At 37.3% G+C, this 21,048-nt stretch overlaps 1 protein-coding gene across 1 annotated transcript in view; it reads right to left on the reverse strand.

The window, feature by feature from the left end:
* The window catches only part of Kdm6a (lysine (K)-specific demethylase 6A), a 202,156-nt gene that overhangs the window by 130,602 nt on the left and 50,506 nt on the right, over nucleotides 1-21,048 (reverse strand). The window contains exons 3-4 of the mRNA XM_013030841.1: nucleotides 16,812-16,920; nucleotides 10,904-10,953 (exon numbers count right to left, since the gene is read on the reverse strand). Of these exons, the coding sequence (XP_012886295.1) occupies nucleotides 10,904-10,953; nucleotides 16,812-16,920 (159 nt within the window). The remainder of the gene's footprint in view (nucleotides 1-10,903; nucleotides 10,954-16,811; nucleotides 16,921-21,048) is intronic.

The following is a 21,048-nucleotide window of genomic DNA, read 5'->3' on the forward strand; positions in this document are numbered from 1 at the left end:
AGGGAAGGGGAGGGGGAGGGGGAGGGGAGGGGGAGAGGAGGGAAAGGAGGAGATCTAGATTATTACTTGAGCTAGTGTGAGAGAAAAAAGTTCTCATTTCAAGTCTAACAAGTCTGAAGAAAGAAGACAAAAAAAAATTACTGGATGAAAATAACACAACCAGAGCTAGTACAACTATCGAAGCCAGACAGGAGAGAAAACTCTGTGAGACTCTCATCTCCAATAAACTACTCAGAAAAGGCCTCAAGTACAGCTGTAGCTCAAGTGGTACAGCACTACCCTTGAGCACAAAGAGACTCAGGAACAGCACCCAAGCCCCAAGTTCAAGCCTCAGGACCAAGGAGGGAGGGTGGGAGGAACAGGAAAAAATTGACTGAGACAAACTCAGAATGATACAAGTATTTTTTCCTGGTGGCTATTTGTCACTACAACAAACTAAAATAAAATATGCTTGTCAGTAATGAAAAACAGGAAATCTCAACAAAGTAAAACTACAAAAAGCACAATGAATACTCTGAACATGAATAATGTATATTAAATAAAATTCAAAGAATTAAAATTAACAAGAGGAGAAAGAAAATGAACTCAAAACAGAAACAAAAATAACTCACTTGAAGACCACAGAGAAAAGTAAAGTATCTCAAGGAACTGTTACATAAAAACAAATTCTGAGCCAGGCACCATTGGCTCATGCCTAGCTACTCAGGAGGCTGAGATGTGAGGATTATGGTTGGAAGCCAGCCCCAGCAGGAAAATCCATGACACTCTTAACCTCCAATTAACCACTTGAAAACTTGAAGTGGTGCTGTGGCTCAAAATGATAGGGAGATAGCCTTGAGCAAAAGACCTAAGGGACAGCTCCCAGGTCTTGAGTTCAAGCCCTAGGACTAAATTAATTAATTCTGTACTTACATGTAATTAAAGTTCCAGAAAGAAGAATGAGAATGAGCAAAACATTATTTCAAAAAGTAATTTTAAAATTCCCCAAAAATATGAAGACTATATAGAAATATAGTTTACATAGAAGTATAGTCCACAGTCCACTGGAGGAGGAATCTATTTATATGCTATTTACAAAGTAAATGTTGAAAAACAAAGATACTGATAGGACAAAATTAAGGTTTAAAAAAAAGAGATACATATATATGAAGTTAATCCAAGAAGGATTTGATGACTATATTAATATCAAAAAAGAATTGCCACGGGTATTTTACAATGATAAAAAAGGTCACGTGATTTGCTATAATCAGAAATGTGAATACGTCAAATAAAAAATTTAAGATATATTAAAGGAAAAAACAATAAAATTAACAGCATTTGTAGAACAACAGTAACTCTTAGCAAATGACTCTTAGCAAATCTCTTAGCAAAACTCTTAGCAAATCTCCCCCTCCTCCCAAAAAAGAAAAAGCAAAAGTTAGGATTTTATAAGTCATTCTTAATTACTTTCCTATCATTTTGGGCAATTTGATCAAATAGAAATCATGTAACTGAGTCAACAAAGAAGACTTAAAAATACTTAAAAAGAATATAATCAGCCAGGCCCCAGTGACTCACGCCCATAATCCTAGCTACTCATGAGGCCGAGATCTGATGATAATGGTTCAAAGCCAGCCTGGGCAAGAAAGTCTGTGAGGCTCTAATCTCTAATAAACCATCAGAAAACCAGAAGTGGTGATGTGCCTCCAGTGGTAGAGTGCTAACCTTGAACTGAAGAGCTCAGAGACAGCACCCAAGCCCAGAGTTCAAGCCCCACGACCAACCCTCTCCCCCAAAAGAATATAATCATATGGAGAATGCTGCATAAGTGAAATAGAATTGAAAAATCATTAATTATGATATATAAAATATCTAAAATAGTTTGAAATTATACAACATAACCCTCTACCCCATGGATCAGAAAAATGAAAGTAGGAAAGATTCTGAAATTAACAATAATGAACATACAAAGACTCAAACTTATAGGATGGTGCTACAGCAATACTACCTTTAAATGCATGTGTAAGGGAGAAAAGATATGACATCAGTAATGCAAGTTTCCAGGGTAGGAATGTGAGGGGGAAAAATGGGACAGAACGATAAAAAGAGTGACACTAACCATGATGCACTGTACTCATAACCTGACCTCTGGAATTGAAACTCTTTTGTACAACTACTTAATAAAAATGGTTTTTTAAGCCTTTAACAAGTATTAAAAGCATACAGAAAGGACAATATAAGTGGGTTTATCCAAGAATGATTTTTACAACCACTATGGAAATCAGTATTGAAGATCCTCAAAAAACTAAAAATAGAACTACCCTAGGATCTAGTGATACAAGATATAGTATAATAAAAAAAACCTATACATCAATGTTTAGCGCCAACACTATTCACAACAGCCAAGTTATGGAAATAACCCAGATGTTCTACAACAAAAATGGATCAAGAAAATATGGTACATACACACAATGAAGTATCATTCAATAAACAATGAAATAATGCTACCTGCAAGGAAATATATGGCTCTCAAGACCATCATATTAAAGTCAAGGTCAGAAAGACAAAAAATACCATTTTCTTACGTGAACACACATAAGACCATATGAGGGGGGCTAGGAAGGTGGCTCAGTGGTAGAGTGCTTGCCTGGCATGTAAGAGGCCCTGCGCGTTTGATTCCTCAGCACCACATAAGCAAAAAGGAAAAAAAAGCCAGAAGTGGTGCTGTGGCTCAAGTGGTAGAGTGCTAGCCTCGACTGAAGAGCTGAGGGACAGCACCCAGGCTCACAGTTCAGAGCCCACGACTGGCAAAAAAAAAAAAAAAAAGAAGACCATATGAGGTACTATGGTGAAGCCCATTTGAATAACATTCACTTTAACAAAAATCAGTATCAGGAAACTGAAACAAGTCCTGTGTGGTATGCAGGTTACTAATGACAGGGGGACAGGCAAATGGAGAGGGTGAAGGAGAGTGAATATGGTCAAAATATTTATGCACATACACTAAAATGGAACACTGAAGAATGCTGAGACTGGCTTGGGAAGGAAGGGACACAGAGACTGACGGAGGATGACGCTGATCAAGGCACACTGTATGTATACATAACAGACATGTTAAAATGAAACCCTCATAAAACTAATTGATGCTCATTAAAAATAATGTAATATACTACCAAAAGAAAATCCATACCATTTCAAAATATGAATAATATTTTTTTAAAAATTTGTAGCACTACTGGGTACTCACTGGTGGCTCTCACCTATAATCCTAGCTATTCACTTAGGAGATAGATCTGAAGACTGTGTAAAGCCAGCCTGGGCAGGAAAGTCCTTAGATTCTTACCTCCAACTAACCACTAGGAAATGAGAAGTGGTATTGTGGCTCAAAGTGATGGAGCAAGAGTTCAAGAAAAGCGCCCACCCCAGAGTTCAAGCCCCACGAATTTCCCTTCCCCCCCAAAAAAAACCCACTGTGATATTATGATATATGTTTGGTCTTTATTCCTTTTCTGGACACATAGCTCTTTAACCTTAGAATATCTAAAGTAATAGAAGTCTTATGTATGCTAATGAGATCACTGGTGGCAAGCCACCTCTAGGTAGCTTCAGAATACAGGCTGGTCACAATAAAGACCAAGGTATAATTAGAGTTGCCCAATAATCTTTCCCCAACAGTGAGAGACTGCAGAGAGGCTAAAAAGTTAAGTGAATCACCAATGGCCAATGATTTAAAATTAATCATGCATGTTTAATGAAAACCCAAAGGTCTGGATCCTGCAGGCTAGTACACAGAGGACATGGAGACTCCACAATCAATTCCTCCCACATAACTTCACGCTCCACATATCTCTTCATCTGTAGTCTTTTCAATACCCTGTATGATAAATCACCAAATATAATTGTTTCCCAAGATCTATAAATTGCTCTAGCAAATTAACTGAACTTGGGATGGTGCTCCTATAATAGCCCCAATTCATACCCTCTTGTCAGAATTTCTAAAAGTTCAAACTTGGAAAAGACATTAAGGGATGTGGGGGTGGAGAGTGGGGAGGGCTCTTTTGACTCTGAATCTTCAACCTATGTTTCCAGGTAAAAAATGTCAGAATTGAAACTGAGTTAGAGAACACTTACCTGGTTGACTACTTACTCACTTTGTGTGTCTATGGAAAACCCAAACCCCTAAAACTTCAGTCATGGAAATGTTTTCTATTTTAAGAATGTAAGACAATGTGAGGGATTTTTTTTAGCCTATCTGTATCTTCAAAGTACTCATTATTTTTAAAAATGATGTAGGAGAGGAGAAAACACTATATAAGTATATTACTAGCAAAAGGGAAAACTGTTTAACCTAAATTTCTAAAAACTAACATCAAATTAAATGGTTTAACTGAATACTGCTCCCATCAGAAATAAGGATGCATCCCTCTATTTAACATTGTACGGAAGGTCCTTCCCATTTCAACAAAGCAGGAAAAAGATTAAAGGGTTCCAAACATTAAAAAAGAGAAATTTAGATTGTTTCATCTATAGACAGCATGGAGGTAGACATAGAAAATCCTAAGAAATCTAGTGCAAAGCTACAAGAATAATAAAATTTTGTAAGATAACAAGATTCTAAGCCAGTATTGCAAATGGTATAAAAATATGTAAATGTTGTCAATACATTGCTAATAATATGTAACTTAAAATTTAATAATCTCTTTCAACCACTATCACATTGAAAACAAACTTCATGGAAGAATGTGTGATGAAGCCAGGAATTGGCGGCTCATGCCTATAATCCTAACTACTCAGAAGGCTAAGATCCAAAACAGTTGTAGTTCTAAGCCAGCTTGGCCAGAGACGCTGTAAGACTCCATCTCCAAAACAAATAGCAAAAAGTTAAGCTAGAGTTGTGACTCAAGTGGTAGAGCACCAGCCATGATCAACCAAGCTAAATGACTGCTAGGCCCCTGAGTTCAAGCCCCAGTACAATGGGGGGAAAGGAGGGAATGTGATGAAACTTCTAAGATATTTCTAAAGAACCTTAAAGAACTAAACAAGGATATACTACATTCATGGAAAAGTACAATATATTATTGGACAGAAATTATCCCCAAATTTATCTATACATACAATGCAGAAAATTTAAACTGGAGAAATTAAGAAACTGATTCCAAATTTCATATGGGAAGAAAGGGACCTACAAAAATAAAAACTATTTAGACAAGAAGATAAGAACAAACTCAAATGGCCTGGTTTCAAGAATAAACAGGAGCTGGGAATGTGGCTTAGTGGTAGAGTGCTTGCCTAGCACATATGAAGCCCTAGGTTCAATTCCTCAGTACCACATACACAGAAAAGGCCAGAAGTGGTGCTATGGCTCAAGTGGTAGAGTGCTTGCCTTGTGCAAAAGAAGCTCAGGGACAGTGCCTAGGCCCTGAGTTCAAGTTCCAGGATTTCAACCTCTCCAAAAAAAAAAAAGAATACAGTAACCAAAATAGTGTGATATTGGCTTTAGAACAGACATAAAGATTGGCTCTTGTAAACTAGGAAATAGTGCAATTTTTAAAGAATAGTCTTCCAAAAAAAAAGAGCTGCATCAACGGTGTGACTATTTGACAGGGAAAACCCGAAAAATAACACTGTATCTCATCATAAACAAATAGAAATGTATCAGACTGAATGAGCAAATTTGAAAGAATTTCCCCCAAATCTACAAGATGTCCATTCTTACCACTCTTGTTCCATATACTAGTGAAAGTTTTAGCCAAAAGCAAATGTATTACATACACCCACATATATTATTCAGTCACAAAGAAGAATAAAATCCTCTCATTTACAGCAAATTAATAAAACTAGAGGATAATGTATTAAGTGAAATATGCTGGACACAGAAAGACAAATACGGTATATTCTCTCTCATATGTGAATACTGAAAATAAAAATAAGCACCAACCTGCATTTAGAATAATGATTGTTAGAGCTGGGCATGGGTGGCTCATGCCTATAACCCTAGCTACTCAGGAAGCTAAGATCTGAGGATCTCAGTTCAAAGCCAGCCTGGGCTGGAAGTGGAGCTGTGCCTCAAAAGAGCTCAAGGACAGCGCCCAGGCCTTGAGTCCCAGCCCCATGATATACACTAAAAAAAATTTTTTTTGAAAAAAAAATGAAAGAAAGAGTAGTGATTGCTATGGTAGGGGGTAAAAAAAAAAAATGATGTTGGGTACAAAGTGTTAAAACACAAGATAGAAAAAGGAGTAATTCCAGTGTTCTACAGTACAAGGGGATAGCTACAGTTCACAATAACCTATGTATTATCTAGATATCTAGAAGACAAAAACTGAATGGCTTCAAGCATAAAGAAGTGAACAGTTTATGTAACAGTTAAAATATTTTTAACAGTAATAATGTTCATTTATTTTTTTATTATTAGTAGTAGTAGTAGTTTTTATTGTGAGAATACCATACAGAGGAGTTACAATTACATGGGCAAGATAATGAGTACATTTCTTATCAAGCATTGTTGCCTCCTCATTGTTTCCCCTTCCCATACTCCTCCCCTCTCCCTTCGTGATCCTACCCCCACGCCCCACCAAAGTTTTTAAGTTCGTTTTTCAACAGAACAACTTGTACATCTCATTGTTGCAATGGGTCCACCTGTATCCCTACTTAAACGATTTGTTATTTTCCCTTCCCCTCCACAAATTACACCAACATCAAAAACAGTGAAAGTATGGGTTATACTGTGGGGGAGGGACATACAAAACAACAAAGAAATCATCTTATAATAGAAACAATTGCATGAAAGGGAAAAAAACAAAAAACATTTGAATACTTATCTTGGGGTTCAATCCCCCTAACATCAACTTATCTGACCTTTTCTGCTTGATTCACAGATATACTAGTTATTGCAAATAAGGGAAACCATGGGACCTATGTTTCTTTGGGCCTGGCTTACTTCACTTAATTTAATTTTTTCCAAGTCTTTCCATTTCCTAACAAATGGAGCAATGTCATTCTTTCTGATGGAGGCATAGAATTCCATTGTGCATATATACCACATGTTCTTGATCCATTCATCTACTGAGGGGCATCTGGGTTGGTTCCGTATCTTAGCTATGGTAAATAATGCTGCAATAAACATAGTCATGTTGGTAGCTTTAGTGTGGCCTTGTTTGTGATCATTTGGATAAAATCCCAAAAGTGGGATTGCTGGGTCATAGGGGAGCTCTATGTGGAGTCTTTTGAGGAACCTCCATACTACTTTCCAAAGTGGTTGAACAAGTTTACACTCCCACCAACAATGCAGTATGGTTCCCTTCTGTCCGCATCCCCTCCAGCATCTGTTGTTATTAGAGTTCTTGATTTTTGCCATTCTAACTGGGGTGAGGTGGTATCTCAATGTTGTTTTGATTTGCATTTCTTTTATGGCTAGAGAGGTTGAACATTCAGTTAAAATATTTTTATTTGGCCAGGCACTAGTGGCTCCCATCTGTAATCTCAGATACTCAAGAGCCTGAGATCTGAGAATCAGTTTAAAGCTAGCCAGCGCAGTAAAGTCCATGTGACTCTCATCTCCAATTAACCTTCTGGCCTTCCCCAGAAAGGCCAGAAGAGGAGCTGTGACTCAAGCTGTAGAAAATTAAACTTTAGTGAAAAAGCTCAAGCATAACACCCAGGTCCAAGCCAGGTGACAGGTGACAACAGCAACACCACCAGCTGAAAAACATCCTGATTAAAGTATATGCATGTGTGAAATAATACACTGAGACTGGTTTGGGGAGGGGGGAGTGATAGAGGGAGTTCACTCTATGCACATAAAGACATATCAAAAAGAAACTCCTTTGCACACAACTAATTAGTGGTAATAATGTGGGGATTTTTTTTTAAAGTAGAGTTGGGGTGTGGCTCAAGTGCCACAACATTGATCTAACAGAAAGCTTTTATCCACTGTGTAAAGAGCCATCGAAGTCAACTTAAAAAAAAAAAGGTCAAATGTGTGTGTGTGTGTGTGTGTGTGTATACACAAGCTAAAACTTAGCAAAATCTGTAAATTAACAACAAAAGACCAGCAGCAGAAAAATGCAAATAAAAACAAAATGAGAAAACAATGTTTACATATGAAATAGCTGAGATTAAAAAACACTGACCCAAACTCAGTTTGTTGGTAGCTCATGCCTGTAAATCCTAGCTACTCAGGAGGTAGAGATCTGAGGATGGCAGTTCAAAGCCAGCCTGGGCAGGAAAGTCCATGAGACTCATCTACAATTAACCACCAGAAAACCAGAAGTGGCGCTGTTGCACAAGGGTAAGAGAGCTTGCCTTGGGCTGAAGAGCTCAGGGACAGGGCCCAGACCCGGGGATGGGGGCGGGGGGGGGGGGCAGACGGGACCTAAAACCATTCAAATATCAGAAGAAAATATAACTGAATTGCTCTATAACTTGGGAATGAAAAAATTACTGTCCTATGATTCAAAATGCAGTACAATATAGGAGAAAGATGGTAAAGTTAATGGTTAACTTAAAAACTTATATGTGAGCAAAAATGAACATATAAAAGTTAAGCAACAAATCAAAAATAATGATACCTGCAACTTACATCTCAGATAAAAGATAAATATAATAATACATAAATACAGCTACATAAAAAAGAAAAAGAAAACAATGGTCAATAGAAAAATTGGCAAGACATATTCACAAAGGAAAAATGTAAATTTTAAAAAACACCTAAGTTTACTAAGCAAACTAAAAATTAAGATTGCACTAAGATAGTGTCTCTCCTATACGATTAGCATAAAGTCTAAGACCAAAAAAAACAAAGGTTTCTCAATAATATCCTGTTGAGATGAAAGCAAAAAGTAGTTCAAATTCCTCCAAAAATCACTCAATAATCCCACTTTAAAGGAATCTATAAAGAATAACTAACAAAAATAAAAAACGTTCCAGAGATTGTTTACTGTGTTTACTCAAACTCTGAAACTGATTAACTGGAATAAATCTATGACTGAGTAAAATTTGCCTACCTCAATAACAAAGATAAAAGCCATAAAAGAAAAAAATGAACACAATTGAAATTCAAAACTTTTCACTTCAAAAACACACCAGTCTATGTCTTTTCACAACAAAGTAAAAATTTAAGGCACAGACTTGCAGAAGATATTTCTAAATTATACATGTAATAAAGGATTGTATCAAAAACAAAAAAAACACTTGCAATTCAATCTTTAAGACTCAATTTTAAACTGGGTAATAGCTTGAATAGACATTTCTGAGAATATCTATAAATAGGTAGTACATTCATGAAAAGATGACCAACTTCCATTAATTACTGGGGAAATACAAATAAAAAACCTAATATGAGACTTCACACAAAAGTGACACTGAAAAATTAGGCACTTTAAAAATGCTGACACAATGAACATAAAAAAAACTAGAATCCTCATACATTACTGGTAGAGATTATAATATAGTATAGCCACTGGAAATTGCTTTTGGCAGTTTCTCAAAATGGCAAATATTGATTTACCCTAAAAGCTAGTAATTCTATTTCTGAGTATCTAGCCAAAAGAAATGAAAACATTACCTCTACACAAAAACCTGTACACAAATGATCGTGGCAGCTTTATTTACAACAGCCAAAAAGTAAAAGAAACCCACCAACTGATGAATAAATAAAATGTAATACATTCATAAAATGGAATAGCAATAGTAAATATGGGTGTAAATATTCATGCTACAACATGAATGAACCTTTACAAAGCATGCATGAAAGAAGCCAGTCAAAAAAAAAAGACCAGGGTTGCTCCCACCTGTAATCCCAGCTACTCAGGAGGCTGATATCTGAGGATTCAAAGCCAGCCCAGGCAGGAAAGCACCCAAGATTTATCTTCAATAAACTACTAAGAAAAAGCTGAAATGCCAATGTGGCTCAAGTAGTAGAATGATAGCCTTGAGTATAAAGAGGCTCAGGGACAGTGTCCAGGGGTCCTGAGTTCAAGTGCCATGATGAGCAAAAGCAGACCACATATTTCATGGTTTCATTTACATGAAATATCCAGTGAAGACAAATATAGACAAAAAGCCTAATAGTGGTTGCCAACAGAATTAAGGTGAACGTGGTTTCATTGTGGAAGTCAGACATGTTCTAAAACAAGATTGTAGTGTTCCTTTGCATAATTAAAACAACTGAGGCTTACTTAAGGGCTTTTGGGGATGGATGCCCATTCTAGGGCTGGACTGAGGCTGAGCCTCCAATTTTCAATCAGCTTTTTCCACTCATGGTTAGTACTTTACCACTTGAATCATGACTCTACTTCTAGTTTTTTCTGAATCTCGAAGATTTGTCTACCCTCAGATGTCAGTCTAATTGAGTAGCTAGGATTATAGACATGAACAACCAATGCCCAGCTACATGTCTTCCCTCCTTCCCTCCCTTCCTTCCATGGGGCACACTGTCCCTGAGCTCTTCAGCTCAAGGCCAGCACTCTACCACTGAGTCTCAGTACCACTTCCAGCTTTCTGATGATTAATTGGAGATAAGAGTCTCATAGACTGTCCTCAGATCTCAGCCTCCTCAGTAGCTAGAATTACAGGCGTGAGCCACCAGTGACCAGGCTCTTTTTTTTTTTTTTGGTTGGTCATTGGGCTTGAACTCTGGACCTGGGCACTGTCCCTCAGCTCTTCAGCTCAAGGCTAGTGCTCTACCACTTGAGCCACAGCGCCACTTCTGGTTTTCTGAGCGGTTTATTGGAGATAAGAGTCTCAGGGCCTTTCCTGCCCGAGCTGGCTTTGAACTGCAATCCTCAGATCTCAGCCTCCTGAGTAGCTAGGATTACAGGCATGAGCCTCCAGTGCCCGGCTTCAATTCATTTTTTTTTTTAAATAACTGACAATGAACTGCCAATAAACCTTAACAGAAATAGCCATGCAAATGTGTACTAACCTTCCAGTAGTCAGATTGTAAACTGTAGTACCTCTGGTATGCAGATAATGCTGAAAGAAAGAAAATAAGTATGTTACAAACATGTTCCATTAGTAATCAACAATTCAAGTTTTAAGGAACATTATTACAACAGGTACTTAAAAAGTGCTTTTGCGAAGGAAAAAAAACGCATTGATCATTCACTTGCACTCACAAGGTAACTAAAAGCCCAGCATCTATGTTATGTTTTATCAGGTCAGACTCTAGCTTAACTGGACAAATAGGCATGTTAATCATTTAAAGAATGCCTCTCTAAAACTTGAAGATACCTAAATCAATACCTATCAGTTTCCCGTTCAAGGCTGAAGGCACAAAGATAAGAGTAAATGAGGTATTTTACTGCTACCTTTTACAACAGTCAGTTCCAGAACCCTGAAACAGCACCTGAGGGCACCTTGAAATCCACAAAAGCCCAACAGACAGATCACCCTAGGAAAAGATCAACCCCAAGCAGGAACAATCACATCACAGGAACCTGATTACCCCTCAAGCAATACTTGTTTGGGGGTCACTTTATAGAGAACTGAGATAATGATCAACCAAGACCAGTCAGACCACAGTCTAATTATGTTTACCTATTATCCACTGTCCCTTAAGTTGATTAAACCTAATATCAGTATTCTAAAGATGGACTGAAATGTTTAAACTCTGCCTTCCCAAAATAGCCATTTTGATTTAAATCCAGAATTGCCTTTTCACTATTGCATTTGCTTGGGGGGTGGGGGGTGGGGAGGGACTGCTGAGGAGAGTGAATTCTAACAGAATTACCTGTTAGAACTGGCTCTGGCCTAGGATTCTGAAGTTACATTAATACCAAACTTCCCAATCCAAAACAGGACAACCCACCCTTTTAGAGGTATAAAAGACTTCAAAAAACTTAAAAATAGTATCTGACAGACTAAAAATTCAAAGAAATGAGGATTGAAAAATATAAAAACTACACATTTACATAAACTATAGTTGTAAAAAAAAAAAAAGATGCACATACTAACTAAACCAGAACCTTTACAGGAAAGACTAAGCACCTTACACCTTTCAAAGATCACCATTTGGTCCTGTAAATTCACACAGCTAGGACTGAGAAGCTTCCTAAAGATTAAGGCAGTAAAAGACCCTACAGAAGCACAGAAAAAAAGGTGTCACCAGTTTGAATATATTCTAATATGCTAGGGAGTTTTACAGATAAAGCAAAATTCAGCTATGTGCATAATAAAAGCAAACTGCAAACGGTTATACAAGACAAAACTCAAAGTAATAAAAATAATATAACTAATAGATCGTGATATTATAAAGAACTGAAACCAAAACCTGAAATCTTTTTTTTCAAAACCTGACATCTTAAAATAACATCTTGGTATATGTAAGAATTATCAAAGGAGGCCGGGTGCTGGTGGCTCATGCCTGTAATCCTAGCTACTCAGGAGGCTGAGATCTGAGGATCACGGTTCAAAGCCAGCCCGGGCAGGAAAGACCGTGAGACTCCTATCTCCAATAAACCACCAGAAAACTGGAAGTGGCGCTGTAAGCTCAAGTGGTAGAGTGCTCTCCTTGAGCTGAAGAGCTGAGGGACAGCACTCAGGCCCAGAGTTCAAGCCCCACGACCGACAAAAAAAAAAGAATTATCAAAGGATATGGATGACCATCAGTAGAGAATAGAATACCAACATTCAATTATATATAAGATAGTAAAATTTCTAACTCACTTCATATACTAAAACAACTCAAAGAAGAAAGACTTAACAATAGAAACAAACCCATAAAACTACTAGATGAAAACATCATGAAATAGTATTTTTCTGATGATCAGCTGGAGAACTAAAAATCTTCTGGTTTAAAGATACACAGGATAAAACAAGGAAGCTGAGGGAAAAAAGTAAGAAGCAGCTCCTACCCTCTACTCCCAAATCCAATCTTTGCTGCTTCTTACACAACCTGATCAAAAAGCGAGGAATAAGTTCTCCAGCAGAAAGTCAAAGAGATCATAATCAAGAGCCCCACCCACATGCTCAGAGGTCCTAGTTCTTAGGTAATGCACCTTCAAATACAGACAGCTAAGAATTACCAGGCATCTAAAGAAATCCCTAACCAACAAGAAGCACAGACAGAAAAAGGAAGGAAAAAAACAACATAATAAAGCAAGAAAACTCCTAGTCTGAATTTTTCATAAAGGAAAAAATACTACATGGAAGAGAAAGGAAGGATGGAAGAGACCAATAGGAACAAAGGATTGTAGGAAAAATGAGTAATTCAATAGAAAGATCAGAACAGGAAGTGGAAGAAACCATTCAAAAAATTGTAACAAGGACAGAAATTGGAGAAAATGTGTCCAGGAGTGATAATATTGACAACAGAACTCCAAAAAGAAAGATCAAAAAAAGAAAATTCAGGGGCTGAGAAGGTGGCTCAGTGGTAGTGCTTGCCTCACATACATGAGGCCCTGGGTTTGATTCCTCAGCACCACATAAGCAGAAAAAGCTGGTGGCACTGTGGCTCAAGTGGTAGAGCTCTCGTCTTGAGCTGAAGAGCTGAGGGACAGTGCCTAGGCCTGTCAAGCCCTAGGACCAACCACAGAGAGAGGGAGAAAGAGAGACAGACAGACAGAGACAGAGAGAGACAGAGAGACAGAGGGGGGGAGAGAGAGGGAGAGAGAATTCAGAGGAAAAGTAAACAGGCTCTGGTGCGTGCGTGCGTGCGTGCGTGTGTGTGTGTGTGTGTAAAATGAGAGTGAAAGGTTGGATATTGTCAAAATGTGTGTGTGTGTGTAAAATGAGAGTCTTGAAAGGTTGGATATTGTCAAAGTGTGTGTGTGTGTGTGTGTGTGTGTGTGTGTGTGTGTGTGTGTAAAATGAGAGGAAAACAGAAAGTATGAAACCTATTAGGAAAGGAGGATTGAGGAATAAATACATTGTATGCATGTGTAGAAATGTCACAAATGAAATCCCCCATTGTATAGGTGATGTTTGCTACTAAAATGGAGAATAAAACGAACAGAGAACATATTCAAAAATTCCATAAAAAATTCCAGGAGAAAGCTCATTTATTAATCTAAAAAAAAAATACAAAAGATGTCAACATCTAGAAATAAGGCAATGCAAAAACCCTTTCAAAATTGGGAAGGAAAATTCCTTCCTTCAACCCAAATTGTATGTCCAAATTATCTGTTTAAAGCGTAGAATACAGGTATTTTCCGATATACAAAGTCACAGTATTTTTTCCTAAAGAAAACACTAATTATGTCTCCTTTAAATGGAAAGAAAACACTAAGAAAGATAACGCAGATTACTGAAACCTAGAAGACACAAGAGATGAGAGCCCCAGGGAATACCCAAGACGAAAGAAAAGTATGATTTAGGATGGCAATGATGCCTAGAATCCAGGTCTGCTGAGGCCCATTATTAAATTCAGCTACCTTTTGTGACCTATTCTCAACCTAAAAACTGAGGTCTACCTAAGCCTGGATCAGATCCTTATCTGGGGTTGGCTTTTCTTGACTATGTTCTGATAAATTTCCTATCTCCCCTAATTCTAGAAAACAGATGAGAAGCCTCTCATTTTATCCCACAGAGGTGTTAAAGTACTCTACTTTGATCTAGGGTCATTCTTCTCTGATCACATTCCTGACAAATTTTCTTTTAGTTGGTTTATGTTAGTCCTGTTAGATGTCTTAACTACAATATTGTCTGTAAAGATTCGCACATGACCTAGCCTAATGCCGTCTCCCCAAAAGGGGGCTCTTGTAAACTGCTGAGCAACCAGAAAGCAAACTATAATCCAAAGTCTACTCTTTAGTTTGTTTCTGCTAGAGTCCCCTTATTGGGACAAGGCCTTTTCCTTATATAGCCATATTTGTGTTTGTTGCTCAGGGGTTTTAGTTGCTGTTGTTTGTTTGTTTTCATTCTGTTTTATTTTGTGAGCGGGTTTCTCAAGTCCCGGCTGACCTCAAACATGATCCTCCTGCCTCAACCTACCAAGTGCCAGGATTATACAGGTATGTGCCATCACATCCAGCTTACTGCTTGGTTTTCTAAAACCAAATATTATTGAAGCCAGATAAACCAAGGAAAATGAGGAATGTCAGCTTACAGCAAGAATAGGGGATATTCCTTCATGTACTTTCCTTAAGATTAAGGAAACAAAATCATTTTAGGGGAAATGAAGTAGGATGAACTGGGGAAAATAAGGAATGGTCAGCTTACAGCAGATATGAGATATTTCTTTATATACTTCCCTTAAGATTAAGGGAACAAAAATCATTTTAGGGGAAATGAAACAGGATAACTTAAGGAAACTGAGGCCCGATGAAGGCAACTCAGAAATATTTATCTAGAAATATAGAAGTTCCATTTTTGCTTCAAAGAGAGACAACAGGATGCATTCCTTCCTGAGGGATGCATTCCTCACACCAAGAAGTCTTGTCTGAGGGGATGGATGCCTTCCTGAGGGAAAGAAGAAAAAAGGGGGAAAAAAGTACTTCCTCAAACTTTAGCCACCTCCTGCCCCAAAATGCAAAGTATAAAGATATGTTTTTTCTTTCACTGTATTTGATATTGGTATAATTTGTGGAGGGAAAGGGAAAAAACAAATCGTTTAAATAGGGATACAGATGGACCCATTGCAACAATGAGATGTACGTGTCGTTATGTCGAAAACGAACTTTACAACTTTGGTGGGGGGGGATGGGGGAGGAGGTTTGGGTGGGGGCAGGGGGGGGGAGGATGGGAAGGGATAACAAAGGAGGAGGCTACAATGATTGATAAGAAATGTACTCATTATCTTGCCCATGTAATTGTAACCCCTCTGTACAGTATTTTCACAATAAATTTAAAAAAAAAAGATCTGTTTTATGGCAGGATGCATTCTTAACTGAAACTCAAAGTAACACCACATGTGATTAGAGCAAAAGACAAAGCACCTAGCTTCACATAACTTTTAAGCCAGACTCCCTGCCTTTATAAATACCCCAACAGCCCAAGGAACTGTGTGTGACTCTGTCTCTCCCTATGAGAGCACACACACTCTGTTAAAGTGTGCCCTGCCCTTCTGTGTGTTGTTTGTCTGCTTGCCTGCTCGTTTACTTAATTAAGCTCTGCCAAGTTTGCTTATTTAGTGACTTGCCCAGAAATTCTTATTCTGTAATCAAGGACCCTAAGTGAAGAATTCCTACATTTAAAGGAAGCTTCACTAACCCTCACTCACCTCCAACCAGTGACATTACCTTATTGAAGAATAAGATTTTTGTTTTGCTGTTTTGGGTGGTGTTGAGGTTTGGACTTAGTGCTTCATGATTGATAGTTAAATCAACTACTATGTGAGGGATACCTCCAATTCTTTGCTGTTTCTTTGTTTTGTTTTTGTTTTGACTGGCAAATGGATCAAAAACACTAATAATTTTGTAGATGCCAAACTCAACATTCATTATTAGAAAACAAATTATTTTGTTAAGATATGACAAATATCCCATGATGGAACATGTCATTTAGAAAGAGGTAAGAGATAGGTCTCTTATTTAGAGGAGAAGGGAGAAGGGAGAGAGGAGATTTAAGGCCTCTCCACTTTAGCAACTCTTGGCATGTAGTTTGTGTTATCTTTCCAAAGTGTCCACCAGGTGGATACACCAAACTGGCTCACTTTCTACTATGGTAGAAATAGGGCAGAGCTTTTCATAAGAAGGAGCAATACAACATCACACATTTTACTTAATGGTCAACTTAGAATGATTTACATTTTTCCATTTCCATCTATTCCACTTTTCTTCTATTTACTATACTCATGAGTTAATATCTTAGAAAAAAACAATGCTCTTGATGAAATGTAAAGTTATTTTAGATAGACATAAATTGAATAAAAATTAACAAGGCAAAAAAATTACCTTTTGAATAATCTTCCAATAAGAGGTTGAAATGACCTAATTGACAAAAGAAATCAGACTCCACTTTTCCTTCAGCTTTTAAGATGAGAGATTCATAGCAGCGAACAGCCTAGAAATAAAAATAATACATACATTTAAGAAAAACTGAAAATCCAGAATGCATTTCCTCTCTGATAATGCATATGTAAGATCCATTAAAACCACCTACAAATTAATACATTTTACGACTATCCAAGACATATTCATGGCATTACACAATTCTTAACTAAGTAATCATTCAAAGAGCTTCTAGTTAGAACTTAAGTGTCTTTTCCATCTATAAAACTGGAAACAATGTGCCAAACCAATCATGTAAGAGCACTATGATAACTTTATAGATTGTGAATCTAAATTATTACTGTAGCCCATATTGTTATAAACAACCCTGCTCTTAAATACAAAAAGAAAAGTTTCATCTTTCCTACAGAGGGAAGAGCTTTATTCAATAATGGAAGAATTCATAGAATCTTTACAGGAAAAAAAAAAAACTTAACTGAACAGCCATAAATTGCCTCAGTTGTTACTCTTTGTGATGTTTGGACATTAATTCTAACACTATTCCTAATCTTACCACACTCGAATATACATGTATACAAGCATTTGTAGCCACTCTGAGTCCCATACCCGGGAGAGAAAAAAAAATTACATTAAGAAAAGAAAAAGGGGAAAGGGAAAGAGAAAAGGAAAGAAAAGAAGAAAATCTGGAATTGACCACAAATTCCAATTGTCAGGTTTCAAATCCTGGGAACTTATCCTCTAATACTACAGTTTTAACGACATTCAAGAGAGACAGTAGGATTAAAATTAGAAAATTTCTCCAAGAGTTCATTGCAGTGCTTAGGACACAAAATTCTCTCTCCCCTCGCCCCCCTCTCCCCTTCTCCCCCTCTCTTTCCTCCTCCCCCCCCTCTCAAAATCAAAGCTTCAATGATGCTGCTAAACTTTCTTTCCTAGCCAGGCAGCCACTGGCTTCCATTTGTAATCCTAGCTACTCAGAAAGTTTTGACATCCAGAGGATTGAGGTTTCAAGCCAACCAGAGCAGAAGAGTTTAGGAGACTTCACCTCCTAAATAAACAGCAAAAAGCTAAGCAAGAGGCATGGCTCAAGTATTTTCTATAACAAACCAAGGGAGAGCTTCAAGCCCTAGAAAGGAGGGAGGGAGGGAGGAAGGGTAGGAGGAAGGAAGGAAAAGATTACCATTTAAGGTAAAAGATTATCTTAAATTTTCCTCTCCTAAGAAATACAGAGCCTTTGATACAGAGTTTCAAAAGGTATACCCTAAAATTTGCCTATCCCCAAGACTTAGCATCTCAGCAAGTATGGAAAACCACCATACTTAAAGCCTAATATTTATCAAATAACTATCTTCAGCTCCTATTACGCTCTTAGCTATCTAAATGTGCATATGTACCAAACCACAATCACTGAAAACTAATAATTCTGCTTCCCTATAATTAAAAGAGTCTGAATTCTACACTTAAGTCTTGGAAATTAGTATAATTTGGAGGCATGAAACGTCAAGATTCTCTTTACTTAAGTCATATATAATTCTTATCTGGCAGATAGAATAAGAAATACAATTTGCTATACTGATTTGTAACAGTACCAGAGAGAATCATAAAATTATGCGCTATGACAGTCCCTTCCTTAATTTCATAAAGTTTTCTAAAAAATGACACTGTAAATAAAGCCCTCATTAAAACCATTGTTTTCTTCAATTCTTAGCAAGATATTTAGATGCTTCTAGTTCTGACAAATACTCATAGATAGTAATATAAGCAAAAAAAAAAATAAGCAAATGCCTCATAAAGAAAAAATTCAAGATATAAACATAAGTAAATTTTCCTTAGTGATTTAAGCAAAAAAGATACCAATATCCTACACTTTTCATATCATCCCAGATGGCGCACTATTATCATGATTATCTATTGCCTATCTTTCCGTTACTGATAAACAAAGGAACACACCGAACATTAATGGTTGCACAACTCTGACTATCATGAAATATAACACCAGAATGGGTGAATTTTAAGTCTGCCTGCCCACAAACTTAGACTAGATTAACAAATTCTCAGTAATTTCCCCATAAAGCCATATGTACCTACAAAACTAATGGTGGTGAAACATGATGCTGACAGAGACAAATATCAAATGGAAAAAAAAGAGCAAAAAGGCAGAATAAATTTCCAAGTACTTTATGCTTCCATTTCATACTGAAACTTCATGAAGTTATTTGACATATTTGAGGTAATTCTGGTAGTACAGTCAAATACTGGCATCTAAAGGAAAAATAAATAATGGGTAATTTCCAATATTCCTAACCTCAAAATCAGCTAGAGTGAAACAGTAAATTTATAACAATGTATTTTTACTTAAAAGAAAGCTAATGATGAACATAAATGATGTATGATGTACAATTAGTTGTTTAGATTTAGAACAAAGTACAACTAAACTTCTTTATAAATCAAAAGTAATCCCTTTTAAGGTACTTTTAAGCCAAGTATGGTGAAGTAAATAAGCCTGTAGTCCCAGCTACTTGGAAAGGTGATACAGGAGGATGGTTCAGGCCAAGATGACAGACCAGCCCTGGCAACATAATGAGATCCCATTTCTAAAACATAAGGCAGAGACTTTTTTCCTAATGTTTATTTATGTCTTAACATTGCTGGGAAATGAATCCAGAACCCTGCACATGCTAAGAAGGCACTACCACCGAGCTTACCCTCTGCTCGGTAACATTAAAAAAAATTAGCTTACATACTTGCTCAAGTCAAGGTTTAGAAAATAAAGTCTATAGCTGGCTCATACAAAAACCTTATAATTATGTTCATTTTAGCTACTTCTAGTTTGTTTTGATAATTATTTCATTTATCCTTATAATATAAAAATACAACACTTTCAGTAGAAGTACAGTGGAAAATTTGACAATCATGTGTGGTAGAGCAACATCATTGGACAGAGCACTTTCTACAATGATAAAGATAGCCTATGATCTGCAGTTTACTAGACTAGTGCAAGTAAAAAAGTTAATACTTTGATAGTTATATTTAAATAAACATGTGCATAATAGATTTTTACCATTTTACTGTTTATATGTAGATCACTTTAAAGATGAAAGGAATTTGATATTTAGTCTAAATGCTAAATGTTAGGATAGTAATATTTCTTGCTCATCAATGGGCACTGGTAGCTCATACCTATAATCCTAGCTACTCAGAAGGCTGAGATCTGAGGATCACAGTTGGAAGCTCGCCCAGGCAGGAAAATCTTTCAAACTCTTATTTCCAATAAGTACCAAAAAGCTGGAACTGGAGCTGTGCTTCAATGGTAGAGTGCTAGCCTTAAGCACAAAAGCTCAGAGACAGCACTCAGGCCCCTGAGTTCAAGCCCCAGGACCAGCACACACACATGCGCTCACACACACGGGCACGCACATACACACACACACTCAGTCTGGAGGCTGGCTGCACAGCATTGTAAATATAGTTAAGAATATGGAACTATACAATGTACTTAAGAATACTGAACTATACAACTAAAAAGGATATTTTTTGTTTTGTTCTTTTGAGTGTTGTTTTGATACAAAGTTTCTCTATGTAGCCCAAGGTTGCCTCAAACTTCAGATACCCCTGCTTAAGTCTCCCAACTTCTGGGATTTTAGACATATACCAATATACCTTGCTACTCAGGGCCTAAGCATTTTTACTCAAGGGTGGGGGGGTACCACTTGAGCCACAGCTCCACTTGCGTTTTTTTTGTTTGTTTTGTTTTGTTTTTTCCAGGGGTCAGGGAGGAACCATGGAGAGGGAGATTAAGGGATGCTAACTGGAGGTAAGAATCTCATGGACTTTCCTGTCTGGGCTGGCTTTGAATCGTGATCATCAGATCTCAGCATCCTGAGTAGCTAGAGCTAATATTTACTATTCTTCGTTCATGGGATGTAGAATGCTAATGGATAAGTAATCATAACTCAAACGATGGGTTTCTAAGTACCATTTTTTTCAAATAAATTAGAACAGCTTCTACTGTTAAAAAAAAATAACTATTTGGGGCTGGGAAGGTGGTTCAGTGGTAGAGCGCTTGCCTTGCATGCCTGTGGCCCTGGGTTCGATTCCTCAGCACCACATAAGCAAAAAGAAAAAAGCCGGAAGTGGCACTGTGGCTCAAGTGGTAGAGCATTAGCCTTGAGCTGAAGAG

The sequence above is a fragment of the Dipodomys ordii genome, unplaced genomic scaffold (assembly GCF_000151885.1).
Source record: "Dipodomys ordii isolate 6190 unplaced genomic scaffold, Dord_2.0 Scaffold134, whole genome shotgun sequence".
Taxonomy (NCBI): domain Eukaryota; kingdom Metazoa; phylum Chordata; class Mammalia; order Rodentia; family Heteromyidae; genus Dipodomys; species Dipodomys ordii.